Consider the following 16,699-nt stretch of genomic DNA (forward strand, 5'->3'; position numbering starts at 1 on the left):
AGGTTACCCTCAATAACAGAGGTGAATTCTCTTTACCTTAAGACATCTTAGAGTAATATTCTTTTTTTTTTTTTTAACAGTTTCCTAAACACTAAAGTTTTACCAGCTGGTACTAAATCAAAGCACAAAGACAAGCATTTGTTTTACTAAACGTCTATCAAAAGGACTGTATTTGGTTGTATCAAAGCGTTGTTGTACTACAGGCCCAGCTGTGAAAGCAATGGAAATGTTTCTCTTCCACTCTGTAGAATGTTGAAAAGTGGCACCCATGTGCATGCCCCCCGTGCACGGTAGAAGGGTAGAAGAGCTTTTTTCAGGCAGTATGGAGTTGTCACAGTATAGTGATTAAGAGGGTTAGCTCTGAGATTGCAAATCTAAATGTGAAAGATAGAACAATAAAGCCTTTAGTAGGAAACAGAACATCTTTGTGACTGTGCAACAGCAAACATATCTTAAACAGAATATCAAATGCACCAAATATAAAGAGAGAAAAGTGATAAATTGGATATTATAAAGACTTTTGTTCTTCAAAAGTCAGCATTAAGAGAATGAAAAGGAAACAAATTAAGAGATATTTTCAATACATGAAACTGACAAAAGATTCATATGTAGAACATATAAAGAATTCCATTAAATCAATAGGAAAAAAAAAAGACCAACTGAACAAAAAATGGCAAAAGACTTGGTTACTTCTGAAAAGGGGGTTATAGGGACACCCGGGTGGCTCAATCAGTTAAGCGTCTGCCTTCAGCTCAGGTCATGGGAGTCTGCTTCTCCCTCTGTGCTCTGCCTGCTGCTCCCCCTGCTTATGCTCTCTCTCTCTCCATGTCAAATAAATAAATAAAATCTTTAAAAAAAAAAAAACATATAAAAGTCTGATAAACCTTTGGCAAGTGCTCAACTTCATTAGTCTTCCAGAAAAATGCAAATTTTGGTAATGCAATACCACTACACAAACACCAGGATAGCTAAAATAAAAAGGAAGGAAAATGTCAAGTACTGATGAAGACAGGGAGCAACCTACACTCTTATGCACTACAGGTGAGAATGTAAGGTGGTACAACCACAGTGGAAAACAGTATGGCAGTATTTACTAAAAGTGAATATATACCTATGACCCAGCAATTCCACTTCTAGGTAAACACCCACCCCAAAGACCAAAGGGCATGTTCACAAAAAAGGCACATACAGTAATGTTCATAATATATCACTATTAATATTCAAAATCTAAAAACTACCCACAGTGTCATCAACAGTAGAAATGAGAGATAAACTGTGGTAGAAGTACATAATGGAAAACTACACAGCAGTGAGAATGAACAATGGAAAACTACTTTTAACAATATGGATGAATCTCTCAAACATGATGTTCTACAAAAGAATCCAGACAAAAGAGAACAGCATTTGATTCCATTTATATAAAAGTACAGAAAGGCAAAACTAATCAATGCTGTTAGAAGTCAGAACAGTCGTCACCTCTGGCAGACAAGAGAGCCAAAACTGACTAGAAGGAGCACAAGAAAGGGTTCTCGGATGCAGGCAACACTTCAGTTTGTAAAAACACATCACAGTGTGAACCTGAGTATATGCACTTTACTGTATACTATATTGATATCACTGAAGTTTAATTCCTTAAAAAAAGTAAACTCTAGATTCCAACAGATCTGATGAATCCCAATCTTCGCACATATCAGCCGAATGATCTCAGGCAAGTTATTTAACCATACTGTGCATCACTGTCCTCACATAAGAAGTGCAAATAACAACAGAACATACCTCATATGGTTGCTAACAGGCCCAAATGAAAATGTATGTAGTACTATTACCCTTTCTTCACTTTGCATTAATGTCAAAGTTATAGAGTTAAGTGATGCAAGGAAAAATGTTAGTAACAGTGAAAATACTTAATGCTTATTCATCATGTGTCAGGTACTATCCCAAGCCATTTAATGTATTAACTTCTTTAATCCTACAACAACCCTATGAGATAGACTTTAAGTCCACTTTAAAGATGAAGAAACTTCAACAGATGCTAGAAGTGGCAATTAATCATTCTCCCCTAGAGCTTATGAGGGAGGGCAGCCTGTTAATACCTTGATTTTGAACCTCTGGCTTCCAGAACAGTGAGAAAACAGTATTGTTGTTTTAAGCCACCCAGTTTGTGATAATTTGTTGCAGCAGCCACAGGAAACAAATAAATGCCACAAATCACATTTCTTTAGCCACCCTATTTCTATAGCAAACTTATCAGCTTTCCCTAAGCAAAAAGAGATCACCTTCCAAAGCACCCCAACCTCAGTCCCTCCTGCTCCTCCCCACAAAAAAAAAAGAGCAAGAAGATAAATTATAAAGAGACAATTCACAATATAAATATAAAGGATAGCAAATAGCTCTTTTTAAAATATCTTAGTAGTAAGGAAATACAGATTAAAACATAATGACATCAAAAAATGAAAAATTACTATTATCAAAGATGTAGGGAAAGTGTAACCCTCATGTGTTGATAGAATGTAAAATGTTCAGCCACTGTGGAAAACAGTTTGGTAGTTCTTGGAAAGGTTAAACATAAAGTTACCAAATGACCCAGCAATTCCACTCCTGGGTAGATTCCCAAACAGGTGTTCAAACAAAATCTTGCACATGAATATTCAAAGCAGCATAATTCACAGTAGCCAAAGAATAGAAACAACTCAAATGTCTATAACAGATGAATGGATAAGCAAGATGTAGTACATCCACACAATGGAATATTATTCAGCCATAAAAAGGAATGAAATTACAAGACTTCATCATATTGTAAGTGTTTATGGAGACAGATGGTAGTTACACTTGCACTTGTGAGCATCACATAATGTATTCAATCAGTATGTTTTACACCCAAACTAATGAAACAATGTGTGTCTACCATATACTTCAATAAAGAATAAATAAAAGAATGAAGTACTGATATATGCAACAACTAGGATGAACCTTGAAAACATTAAGTGAAAGAACCCAGACACAAAAAGTCACATACTACATGATTCCATTTGTATGAAATATCCAGAATAAGCACATCTATGGAGACAGAAAGCAGGTTGGTGGTTGCCTGGAACTGGGGAGAAAATGGCAATAAGGAGTACAGGGTTTAATGAGTACAGGGTTTGCTCTCAAGAGTGATGAAAATATTATCAAACTACATACTGGTGATGGCTGCACAACATTATGAAATATACTAAATTGACACTGAACTATACATTTTTAAATGGTTAAATGCTCAATTTTATGTTATGGTAATATACAATCCCTCCGAACAATGTGTGTGTGTGTGTGTGTGTGTGTGTGTGTGTGTGTGTGTATAGGATTAAATAACAGCAAACTAGAGGTGAACATAAATTGGTACAGCATTTTTGAGAAAACATTTATCACTACATGTTAAATGTGTTTAATGATTCATCTAACTTGGCTTAATAATGTCTTATCGATATTTACATTAAAGCAAAAATAAGGCAGTCAAGATCTGTATAAAGTACTACTGTGTAAAATTATTTGTAATAAAAAAGTATAAACCACCCAAGTGCCAAACAATCACTAAAAATTTTACGGTTCAAAAAAAAATTTTATAGTTCACTCACACTATGGAATTAAATAATTAAAATCACATATATGAAGTATATTTAATGGTATGAGACTATTTAAGACTTTTATTTTAGGGTTTTACTTATTTGACAGAGAGAGACAGGAACAGAGGGAACACAAGCAGGGACAGTGGGAGGAGGAGAAGTGGGCTTCCCGCTGATTAGGGAGCCCGACACAGAGCCCAATGCCAGGACCCTGGGATCATAATCTGAACCGAAGGTAGATGCCCAATGACTGAACCACCCAGGTGCCCCATATTCAAGACATTTTTAATACCATGGAAAAATTACTGACATATAATAATATATTCAAAAAGCAGTATATACACAATCCACTTCTCTTATGATCCCAATTTATAAATATATACTAGTGCACATATATATTTTCACTGCAAGTATTTTTTTTAAATTTTATTTATTTATTTGTCAAAAAGAGAGAGAGTACACACAAGCAGGCAGAGTGGCAGGCAGAGGCAGTGAGAGAAGCAGGCTCCCCACTGAGTAAGGAGCCCGATGCAGAACTCAATCCCAGGACCCCCGGATCATGACCGGAGCTAAGACTGCAGCTTAACCAACTGAGCCATGCCAGCATCCCATTCACTCCAAGTATTTTTGAAGTTTTGATATATTTCCTGACAATCAAAATATTCTTAATACACAATTTCCACAAATCAAAGAGAAAAAGATAATAAACACAATGGAAATATGAAGAAAGGACCTGAACCGAAGAAATATACAAATGTACATGAAATATATGAAAAAATGCTCAGCCTCACAAATCATTAAATTCAGATTAAAACAAGATATTTTTTTCCTAGCAGATTGGAAACATGTCAGAAAAGTCCTAACATTTTATTACAGATGTAGAGAAACTGGAATCTTAAACACTGAAGTGTGTGTCTAAACTGTTGAGAAAATTTGACAATACTATTAAAACTTAAGATGTACACTCCTCAGACTCAACAAAGACTTGTTTTAGGGATAACCTTATAGAATGACTCCCACTAAGTGTAAAAACATAGATATGAGGACATCTGAAAAAAAGAAAAATTTGAAATATTCCATAGATCTTTATATTTATGTTGGATATTCTTTTAAGATGTTATTTATAAATATATCACATGGTAGAATTTGAAAGAAATCCCCTTTTTAGTTTAGATTGTCTGAATGAGTTTCTGCTCCCTGTAATTAACTCTTCACTGGGATCAACAAAATTTCAGGAAAATACTTGATAATATTGAGAAATATTCATGATAGAACCTTAAATGAAAAATATCAAAACACAAAACTTTACATTTCACTTTATCACAATATGTAAAAGTATACATACATACACCCACACATAGTAAAAACTGGAAAGAATTGATCTGGGTGATGGTTACACACATGCATACCTATATAAAAATACATCAAGCTATATACTTAGGATATGTGTTTAAGCTATGCTGCAATAAAAATGTTTAAAAACTAAAAGGAACTACATAAAGACATCAAAATACTAAGCTTAATTCTGGATAGAAGAATTATGAGTCACTTATTTCTGTACTTTTCTATAATTTCTAAATTCTCTATAAGAAATGTGTATTTTATAACTCAAAGTTTTATTTTTAGAGAGAGAAAAATTCCATGATCTTCAAACAATTTTTTAGAAGACTTTTATTTATTTATTTGACAAAGAAAGAGAGATAGTGAGAGAGGAATACAAGAGGGAGCGGTAGAGGGAGTAGTAGCAGGCTTCCTGATGCGGGGCTTGATCCCAGGACCCTGCGATCATGACCTGAGCCAAAGGCAGACACTTAACAACTGAGCCAGTCAGACATTCTTATTAATTTTTATAATGACCTATGATTTTTATTATCAGTAAAAATAATTAAAAATTTTAACAGACATTGTCAAATAAAGACTTGGAAAAACAAGAAAAAGGATGCCTAATTTACATAAAATAAAATCTCTAGTTTTCTTCAACAATGTAACAATAATCAATACCTATCTTCACAACTAGGCTAAAACAGTGTCAGAGGGCTATTACTATAAAACTACAGGGGCATCTGGGTGGCTCAGTTGGTTAACCATCTGCCTTCAGCTTGGGTCATAATCCCAGCCAGGGTTCTGGGATTGAGCCCCATATGAGGCTCCCAACTCAGAGAAGAGCCTGCTTCTTCCTCTCCCTCTGCTGCTCCCCCTGCTTGCACTCTGTTTCAAATAAATAAATAAAATCTTTTTAAATTTTTTAAATAAAAATTAAATAAATAAAACTACTAACGGGAAAAAAAGGACATCAGCTGATAACACAACTGAGAGAAGAACCAAGTCCTTTGACATTCCTGTGGAAAGTAATTCTAATGTATAACAGAAGTGCATGTAATTTGTTATAAATTGGTTTTATCCACTTACAAATTGTGGCTCTATGAATACCATTTCTAAATCATTTCCTCCTCTGTCTTCCTGCTTTTAAAAATCCCGGAAGTTTCTTTGTTGCTTCCCATAATATTCTTTCGTTATACAGAATATGGTAAACCAGAAGTCAGAGCCAGTCCCCAAACTACAACCACAAAATATGCAAACTACAGCCTACACTGAGGGATTTCTGAGGTTAAGACACAAACCTTTTTTTTTTTTTTTTTCAAAGAAAATAAACCTCAGACAAAAAAGTATTAAACATCCTAAAACAGCCACACCAAAAAGGGAGCTTCTTAGGAACAAAGCCCCCGTAACTATTTGACCTAGGAAAGATATTTCCAGTACTGATAAGAGTGGGTTAGACAGGAAAATATATATATAAAATAACAACCACCTTAACTACAATTTCAGACCATGAGTGACCTGGTTCTTCTCCTGACAGAGCTCTTCTACTGCAATGTGGGTTGGGGACTGAGCTAAAGAGGCCACACCATAGCTCTGCTATTCAATGATTAAGCCATTGCTTCAATTTTCCCAAATATACAACTGAAAACAATAATCTCATCAATGGTGTGAAACCAGACAAAAGATATGGATTCTAACAGTTCTTTCCAACTTGCTGGGGTACAATGGACAAAAAATTGTATTTTGAGTAGGACTGAAAAAATTTTAAAACTCTTTAAAAGTACATTACAGGGGCGCCTGGGTGGCTCAGTGGGTTAAGCCGCTGCCTTCGGCTCGGGTCATGATCTCAGGGTCCTGTGATCGAGTCCCACATCGGCCTCTCTGCTCAGCGGGGAGCCTGCTTCCTCCTCTCTCTCTCTGCCTGCCTCTCTGCCTACTTGTGATCTCTCTCTGTCAAATAAATAAATAAAATCTTAAAAAAAAAAAAAAAGGTACATTACAAAGTATAAAGTCACTTACAAATATTAATCATTACCCTCTGTAAAAAGTGATAGACTACCTCTCATTTCTAGCTCTGACTTTTTAAATTCTGTGACCCATATTAATAAACACACACTCATATTATGTTTTGCCAACTAGGAATAGTTTAGAAGCCAAGGAATCCCACACTCACAGAGGAATGAAGTAAGAGGAACCACCATAAACCTTCTTCTCCCTGATTAGAACTCTCAGCACTCCGTGAATACTCTAGACTAACCCAGTTAGTTCCACCTGTATAATAGATCACAGATGGCCTAGCAAAATTGACTTGACTTACCCACCACAGCAATGAACAAAAAATATTACTAACCTGGCTACCTTTAACAGGAAACTATGACAGATCCTAAGTGTAAGATACTATACTTAAGGTCTCAGATATCAGACCACCTTAGTATATCAGAGAAACCTGATGATCAAAACTATAGCTGTTCCCATCTTACTTCCTGGAGTCATATCTGATCCTCTAGCAGCACACTGAAAATAGCTTGAGAGCTGGCACATGCTCTCATTTTCCACCATGATAGGACTATGTCACTCATAAATCCAGTGCAGGGTTCCATATACTCCAAACTAAAATCAGTCACCACAGGACATCTGGAACACAAACATCGGGCCATTATCTGCTTCACTTAGTAACTTTTGAGAACTAAATCTAAAAATCTGGCAATGATTGCCTATGTGTAATCAATGAATTCCCTAAGTCACCAACTTCCAAAAGGCTGTCTTTCTCTCCTTCACTGGATCCTATGCCATATCCAGCAGGTTCTCTCCTGTGTACCTAGGTTCCTGAGAGACCTCTAAGACCACTTGACAGTAATTCATATCCAGGGACAGCAGAGGAACTGAGAAGCTAAGCCAAGTCCAAGAAGGCTATCCACCAGATTTAGCCAGAAAACAAGCTTATAAAAGGATATAGAACTGGAAATGGGCATTGCCAAAGGATGTCCTAGGCAAAGAAAACAGTTTCTAATCTAGGAGGGCAGGAAGTGCTACACAGAGCAGAGTCGCGCGCAGAGTTGTAAGCAGAGAAGAGTAAGGCTCCAGGGCCGTTCAGATAAAATCCACTTACTTTCAATCTGATCCTCCCTACCTAAGGGAATGCAAAGTAGGGTTCTCTCATGTTTAAGAATATACAGTCTCGGGAAGCCTGGGTGGCTGTTGGTTAAGCAGCTGCCTTCGGCTCAGGTCATGATCCCACATCGGGCTCCTTGCTCAGCAGGAAACCTGCTTCTCCCTCTGCCTCTGCCTGCCACTCTGTCTGCCTGTGCTCACTCTCTCTGACCAAAAAAAAAAAAAAAAGTATATACAGTCTCGGGGCACCTGGGTGGCTCAGACAAAAAAGCATTAAACATCCTAAAACAGCCACACCAAAAAAGGAGCGTCTTAGAAACAAAGCCCTCGTAACTATTTGATCTAAGAAAGACACTTCGAGGGGCGCCTGGGTGGCTCTATGGGTTGAAGCCTCTGCCTTAGGCTCAGGTCATGATCCCGGCGGTCCTGGGATCGAGCCCTGCATCGGGCTCTCTGCTCTGCGAAGAGCCTGCTTCCTCCTCTCTCTGCCTGCCTCCCTGCCTGCTTGTGATCTCTCTCTCTGTCAAATAAACAAATAAAATCCTTTAAAAAAAAAAAAATTTCCAGAACTGGTAAGAGTGGGTTAAACAGGAAAATATATACATATATATATATATATATATATATATATATATATATATAAAATAAAGAATAAAGTTAAAGAATATACAGTCTCTCCAACTTAATTTAGCATGTAACTGAAAAAAATATTTTTTTTAAGTAGACTCCATCCCAATGTGGGGGCTGAACTCATGACCCCAAGAGCAAGAGGTGCATGTTCTATCCACTGAACCAACCAGGTGCCCCAGAATATACTTTTAAACTGCCTTGGACTGCTCTGTTTTCTATGTTTTGATCTCTTCTCTCGATCTCTCCTTTGCTCAACTTCCAAAAAGAAAATATGTGACCTAATGTAGGAAAGCTTCCTCTTGCCAGAGCAACGTTGACCTCTAGAAGTTATCACAAACCCTTGAGGTAAGCTACCAGGATTTAAGTTTTGCTTCAGCTAGGAGTCTAGGATTCAGAGCAGAGATGCCTTTATACAATGACCATGCATAAAATTGAAAGACCAGCAGAGGAAAATAAAAATAAAATAAAAATTAGCTCATACTGACTCTGAAACTGGCTCATCAAGCTTTTTATAGTCAATTCATCTCTGGAAAAAGATAGCCTTTTTTTTCTTTTATATAACGTATATTTCTTAGCTATCAGGGATATGAAAATCAAAACTATTATGAAATATATATTCATACCCACTAGGATGCCTATAATCAAAAATAAAGTTATAAGTATTGGCAAGAACATAGAGAAAGTAGAACCTTCATATACCCCTAGTGGGAATGTAAACTAGTATAGTTGTACTGGAAAACAGTCTGTCAATTTCTCAAAAGGTTAAACACAGTTGCCATATGACCAGCATTTTCACTCCTAGGTATATATCCAAGAGAAATGCAGAGAGATCTCCACACAAAAACATGTACAGGGACAACAGAGTAGCTCAGTCAGTTAAGCGTCTGCCTTCAGCTCCGGTCATGATCCTAGGGACCTGGCATCAAGGCCCACATTATTTTCTTCACAATGGGCTCCCTACTAAGTGGGAGCCTGCTTCTCCCTCTCCCTCTGCTACTCCTCTGCTTGTGCTCTCTCACTTTCTCTTTAAATAAATGATAAAATCTTTTTAAAAAAACATGTACACAGAGCTCCTGGGTGACTCAGTCGGTTAAGTGGCTGCCTTCCACTCAGGTCATGATCCCAGGGTCCTGGGATCGAGCCCGGCATCAGGCTCCCTTCCTGCTCCCTCCCTGCTCAGCGGAGAGCCTCCTTCTTCCTCTCCCTCTGCCTTCCGCTCTGCCTACTTGTGCTCTTTATCTCTCTGCTGAATAAATAATAAAAATCTTTAAAAAAAAAAAAAAAGGTACACAAATGTTCACAGCAGCATTATTCATAGTAATCAAAAAGTATAAACAACCCAATGTCTAATTTGATGGATAAAAAAATGTGGTATATTCTTACAACAGAGTATTATTCAGCCCTTTAAAAAACCCGTACTGATAAATGCTGTAAGACGGATGAACTTTGCTAAATGAAAAAAGCCAATCACAAAGACCATATAGGACTTGATTTTATGAAATGTCCAGAAAAGGCAAATCTATAGAGATCAAAAATAGATTAGTGGTTGCCTAGGGCTAAGAACGGTTACAGAGTTGGAAGGAAATGAGGAGTGACTGTTAATGGGTGGGTATGGGTCTTGGGTGGGTGGGGGGGGAGAAGGGTAATGAATATATTCTAAAACTAACTATACTGATGACTGCACAACTCTGTGACTATACTAAAAACCACTGAACTGTACACTTTGAATATGTGAATTATATGGTATATGAATTAGATCACAATGAAGTTATTTATATATATAAGAAAATATATACATACAAGTGATAAAACAAATGAAGCAGAATGTTCATCAGTCAATCTGTAAAAAGGATGCACTGAAGTTCTTTGTACTATTCACATTAATGCTCAGTGTGAAATTATATGAAAAGAAAAATCTAAAAAAAAATAAGACATCCTTCATGAGAATCACATAGTATTCTTCCTTAACATGAAACAGAAACCTGCACTAGAAAAACTGCCATAATGTCTGCTCCTGCCTCTGCCAAACAAATATTTCACTTGTCCCCTCTACTCAACAGATTACTGCAAAGCATCATCAAATAGCAGGAAAAAAAAAAAAAAATGAAACATGGCAAGGGAGAAAAATATTCTCCAATTTCCCATGGCCTCAGTTTCTTCATCTGTAAAATCAGAAGGTTATATAATCTCTTGGAGAGTTCTTCCACATGTGACATGCCATGAATTTTAGGTTCTAAATTCACTGCTCAATATGGTTAAGGAGGAATATGATCTCACCAGTCCTCTGACTTTCCTAGTCAGTAAGCATTTTTTTCTCTCTTCTAACAGTGATATTAAGAGATGATTTAAGTATATTCTCAGTATTCTAAACAGGCTCATACAGGACACTGACAAGTCTCCTATCTATGTTCCCAAGCCTTTCTCTTCAATTCTCGCCAAGGCTCTCTGCTCAGAGCCTGGGAAAACTGCAGTACTGGATGGATGAACCAAGAATACTTATATTTCAAAGCTAGGTACAAGTCAGTTCAGAGGAACCTAAAAAGATTCCAAAGTAAGAAGAAACAGATCACAAGTATTCTGGAATCTTAATTCTCAGGCAGACAGGGAAAGTTAAATTCAGGAATCCCATCTCACAGTAAGCCTTCTCCTGCAGTCACCAGCAGTGATCACAAGAAGAAAAAGGAGAAACAAATACACCTCAGATATCCATCCATCAAAGGGGTAAATAAGGAATGCACTCTACTACCATCTGCCACCCCACTTAGGATGAACCAACAGGAATGGAAAAACATATATCAAATGCAATTCTTTTTTTTTTCTTTTTTTTTGTAATATTTTATTTATTTATTTGACAGAGATCACAAGCAGGCAGAGAGAGGAGCACGATGCGGGGCTCGATCCCAGGGCCCTGGGATCATAACCTGAGCTGAATGCAGAGGCTTTAACCCACTGAGCCACCCAGGCGCCCCTCAAATGCAATTCTTACAGATTTGCTTATCTCTCTGACAAGCTCAAGAAGCTAACAAGCAGACACTATTTCCCAAAATTGGCTAGACTTACGATTCATTCATTGATCACCTCCCCCAAACCCAAAATAATTTCTCAACTAACCAGAAAACAATTTTCATACCTTCCTCAGTTCCTTGCACAACAAATAAGCATATGACTTGCCTAAATGCTTAAGTGTGAAAGAAAGGGGAAGTGAGAGGGAGGGACTCCTATAAAATCCAGTGATTTGAGTTTTACATTCAACTCAGCAGGCTCTTATTATTGCAACATGAGAATGAATCTTAATCCTTCTCCACAAAACTAGAAGGAACAAATAAGTGTCTTGGATTTGCCTGTTCTGGATTTGCTTTTAAGAGTACAGAAGCAACCTAAAGCATAGAACTTAATTTGCGTAGAGAGAACTTATAGACTCCTCAGTACCTCCCTAAAGACCTGACTGCAATTCACAATTTCCTATAGTTTCACTTATTATGACATCATCAGTTTGAGAACTACAAGGCCAGCTATAGAGAGAAAACGCACCCTGGAGAGCCTCAAGATTGACCTGCATAAAGCTATTTGTATTCTGTTTTTATTTTTTTCAGATTCCCTCTGCGTAGTCCATATTCCCCTACCAACTCACCAGAAATGAAATGAAGTAAAAAAAGAAATCCTTCAATCAATGCCCATTCGAACAAAGGCCACCTACTGAATAAATGGTCTTGGCATTCCACTACTGCCACCACATTTAAAAAGACAGAAAAAATACTCTTTCTTCACACATTTTATACAATTGATTCCCCCTTTCTTTATTCTCCCAATAAATTTTCTTTTTTTTTTTTTAAAGATTTTATTTATTTATTTGAGAGAGAGAGAGACAGTGAGAGAGAACATGAGCGAGGAGAAGGTCAGAGGGAGAAGCAGACTCCCTATGGAGCTGGGAGCCCGATGCAAGACTCGATCCTCGGACTCCGGGATCATGACCTGAGCTGAAGGCAGTCGTCCAACAGAGCCACCCAGGCGTCCCTCCCAATAAATTTTCACAGGGATATAATTTTCACTTGCAGATAATTTATAGATAGTCACTAAAAGAAAAGTAACATTTTTTAGTGTCTACTTGATGAAATGCTTTTTATATACATTCCCTTTTTTATAGATTGAAGATGCCAGCAGAGTTATCTAACTTGCCCCGGAGTCACAGAGATAGCCAACATATTGCAGAGGGGTAATGTTTAAGTGCAAAACCCATGCTCTCACTAACACATCATTTCCCAGCTTCATTCTAATGCTTTTACCATTTGCGAACCATTCTCTTCATTTTCTAAAATCAAATTTTTTTGTTTTTTTTTTAAGATTTTATTTATTTGTTAGAGAGAGGGGACAGGCAGGAGGATGGGCAGGCAGAGGGCGAAGCAGGTTCCCCATTGAGCAAGGAGCCCAATGCAGGACTGAATCCCAGGACCCTGGGATCCTGACCTGGGCAGAAGGCAGATCCTTAACTGACTGAGCCACTCAGGCGTTCCTAAAATCAAATTTCTATATAATTTAATAGATACTCAAAGCACAGCATTATAAAAAAAAAAAAAAACAAACACTTGCTTATTCCACCACTTTATAAAGTTTCTTTTACGGGGGAGAACTGTGATATTTTTAGTCTTTCTCAACATGTTAGTGTTTTCTAAAGACCCAACCAGGCAATGAAATGCAGTTTAGTGTAAGAGAGAGCACTGAACCAAAAGTCAGGCAATTAACTAACAGAATGTTGGCCCTACTGTCCTTCCTGGGGTTCATATTCCTCTCTGAGGTCTCTCCCAGCTCCAACATCATGGACTGAATTCCAACAACTACATCACAAAGTCACAAATTTAATAAATATGAAACATACATGAAAAACCAACATCTGTATTAGAATTTGAAGATCTAAAGAAGTGATCTTGAAACAATAAAGTTGCCCCAACAAAAGGCCTAGTATTAATAGCGTTATTGTTTCATGATTTTTTTTCCTCCATCTGGTATTAATTTGAGAAAATTGTGTATCTGTTCTGACCTTGTTAAAGGTCATCAATTTATCATGCTTTTTAAAAGATGGTCTATTTTTGTCATTTGAAGTATACACCTAATTTTTTTTTTTTTTCCACAAGAAACACTGGAATTTTTCTGGTGACAAAACAAAACAAAACAAAAATTTTGTCCTATTATCTCTGAAGCAAGGTAAAATTAGTCAACAGCATAATAACCTTCAGGAAACTTTGGTGAATACATCAAGACAAAACAATGAAAAGGAAATCCCTCATCAAATCAGGATGATACAACAAACTCACATGAAACCTGCAAACTGGACAGTCCAAAAACTTTTTCAAAACTGTTGCAATTCAAAGGTTCCAATGACGGTGCAGTGGAATTCATGGGGATTTTACAATTATGACATTCTTCTGCAATTCTTGTCAATTTGATCCGGGCCCCATGTTCACTTTCCTACTACTTCCCCCTTTGAAAGATGACTTGAGAAGCATCACCACCCAACCCAGACTCTCCCACTAGGTCACCGCCCTTTTACTCACAAATGAAGCTAGTCTCATAACGGCCACCCATTACTTCTCATAAAAAGAGGCATGGCTTGGTATAGGCCCCTTCTAGAACTAACAGAGTTCTCACCCTTCTTGTGCCTCAAGTTCACTTTATTACTTCATGTCCTACCAAAGCAGGGAGCCCAGCCCAGGGCTGAGTTAGAACAGTTTTGAGGAACTGGCTTCTTGGGAAGAGGCCAGAAAAACTCACAAGTTTCTGTTTTGCTCTCCTTGTTTTTTGTTTTGTTTTGGTTTTCAGTCTGGGTGGAACTTACTTTCAACTGAGATGTGGGATACCCTCTTCCCTCCCTAGCGGGTGTTCGACAACAGGCTTACCTTCATCTTGTACCAAGTCACTCTACCTTCACCAAACAGAACACACAACGCTTCCCTCTTCTCCTCGTCGCCTACTACAGGACCATAGCGCAAAGGGGCGGAGGGGCCATTCGGACCCCTGCCGACTCAGAGCCCCCTCAGCCCGCTACGCCACCTCCAGCCCGACGCCCCCTTCCCTCGCGCCAGCCGTGGGTCCCGCAGACCGGCCCTTGCCCAGCTCCCGGGACAAAGCGGGGAGGTTTCCTCGAGGGTCCCCCCGCCGCAGCGGGCGCGGGGAAGCAGCCCCGGGCTCCGCGAGCACTCACCCGACAGCTCGTCCGGCTCCAGCCCGGTCTCGGTGTCCAGCCCGCAGATGACAAAGTAGTCGGCGAAACGACTGGGCGCCGAGCCCCCTCCGCCGCCGCCGCCGCCGCTCATGGCGCCGGGGCCGGGCCGGGCCGGGCCGTGCGGAGCGCGGAGCCCCCGCACCAGGGCTCCCGCCCGCCCTCAGGCCGCCCCTCCCGCCGCCGCCGCCGCCGCCGCTACCGCGGCTCGGGCCGCCGCCCCCGGCCCTGGCCCGGTCCCCGCGGCCGCCGCGGCTGCCGTGACGGGGCAGGGGGGCACCGGGCCGCCCCGCGCCGCATCCTGGACGCCTTCCTCTCAGCGCCGCCGCCGCCAGCCGAGAGCGCCGCGACAGGAGCGAGCTTGGAGAAGGGCGGAATGCGCGGAGGAGAGCCCCCACCGCGACCCCCTCCCGCCGCGCCTGCGCAGGCGCCGTCGGGGAGGGGGCGGGCGCCTGGCGGAAAGGATGACGTGATGCTCTTCGGGCCCGGAGGGCCGCAGCTTCCCAGGCGGCCGCCGCAACGCGGCCATCCACTGCCCGGTCGCCCGCAACCGCCACCCCCTCGAGGCTGCGACTCCTTTTGAGAGGATAAGGAGGTGAGGGATGAGAGGGCGCATGCCGCAGAGCTGAGACCTTGGTCTATGTTCTGTCCTCTACCCACTCCTCACACGGGAGATCCCGACGTCTTCCTAACCCGGCCCTGTCACAGGGATGGGGTCGCGGGACTGAGCTTGGCAGCCCACCTCGTCCCATATCCAGGCTAGACCGAGACCTCAGATAGCTCTTTCCACTAGCCCTGCACCTTGGCTTCCTTGCCCTGCTCTTTCCTCAGGAGAGCTGAAGATGCCCCCTCTTTTGGTGGAGGTGGATAAGCCAGTCCCATATTTACCCTTTTTTACAAATGGGGAAACTAAGACTTAGAAAAAAGCAAGGACTTCTTCCTCCAAGGCTATACAGAGCCTAAGAAACAAAACCCGGTCTAGAATATTGGGCTCCTGGTCAGCTCCCAGCTCCCTCACCCCAGGGCAGGCCTTTTCCCATGCACCAGACTGTCCTCTTTTCTCTCCTGGAGCCTCCAAAGCTCAGGCCACTTAGGAGCTCCCCTTCCACTTATGAGAATTCTCAAATCCATCTCTAAGCCCGTCGTCCTGAGAGAAAGTAGGAAATGAGGAGGAGAGAAACTTGCCTCCTAGCCCTTGCCTTGGGACCCTCTGATTTGGTTTCCCACAGAGGGTAGGCAGGAACCTGCAGATCAGAAGCCAGGAAGATAATATAGGTTATTACCATGGGCTCTAGAAACAGAATGCCCAGATTTGAATCCTGACTTTGTCATTTACTATGTGACCTTGGGCACTCTCCAGGTGCCAGCAGTCATGTTTTTGTGAGTTACATAAGATAAATTTGCAGACTGGTTAAATGGTTATAATAGTGCCTGGAACATAGATGACATACCATATTATTATAAATTATTATTATAGATTATTATTATTCCAGAAAGAGGTTTGCTTTGGCAGGCTGCTACTAAGGACTCCAGAAAGTACCTGGTTTCCCCAAGGGCCAATCATGGGTTCTTGCCTGGGTTCTCTCCTGGGTACTTCTCTCAAGCATTGGTTCCCTTGGGGAGGGTGGCCTGGAGGTCACAGCCGACATCACTGGGTACCATAGCACCTGCCCTTCCCTGTATGTAACCTGCCTGAGCTGATGGGACAAAACGGGGAGGAATAGGGGCGCCTGGGTAGTTCAGATGGTTAAATATCCGACTATTGATCTCAGCTCAGTTCTTGATATCAGTTCAAGTCTTGATCTCAGGGTCATGAGTTTAA

The 16,699-nt window shown here is 40.4% G+C and overlaps 1 protein-coding gene across 4 annotated transcripts in view; it reads right to left on the reverse strand.

Moving 5' to 3' along the window:
- Positions 1 to 14,993, reverse strand: part of DENND5A (DENN domain containing 5A) — a gene marked incomplete at its 5' end in the record, with an annotated part of 95,606 nt that extends 80,613 nt beyond the window's left edge. For 2 of the 4 annotated variants that reach the window (XM_082683031.1, XM_082683028.1), the window contains one exon: positions 14,860 to 14,993. In XM_082683031.1, the coding sequence (XP_082539157.1) occupies positions 14,860 to 14,971 (112 nt within the window). The remainder of the gene's footprint in view (positions 1 to 14,859) is intronic. The other 2 variants (XM_082683030.1, XM_082683029.1) reach the window with 1 other exon arrangement.
- Between the last annotated feature and the right edge of the window lie 1,706 nt (positions 14,994 to 16,699).

This window comes from Mustela nivalis, assembly GCF_964662115.1.
Source record: "Mustela nivalis genome assembly, chromosome: 9".
Taxonomy (NCBI): Eukaryota; Metazoa; Chordata; class Mammalia; order Carnivora; family Mustelidae; genus Mustela; species Mustela nivalis.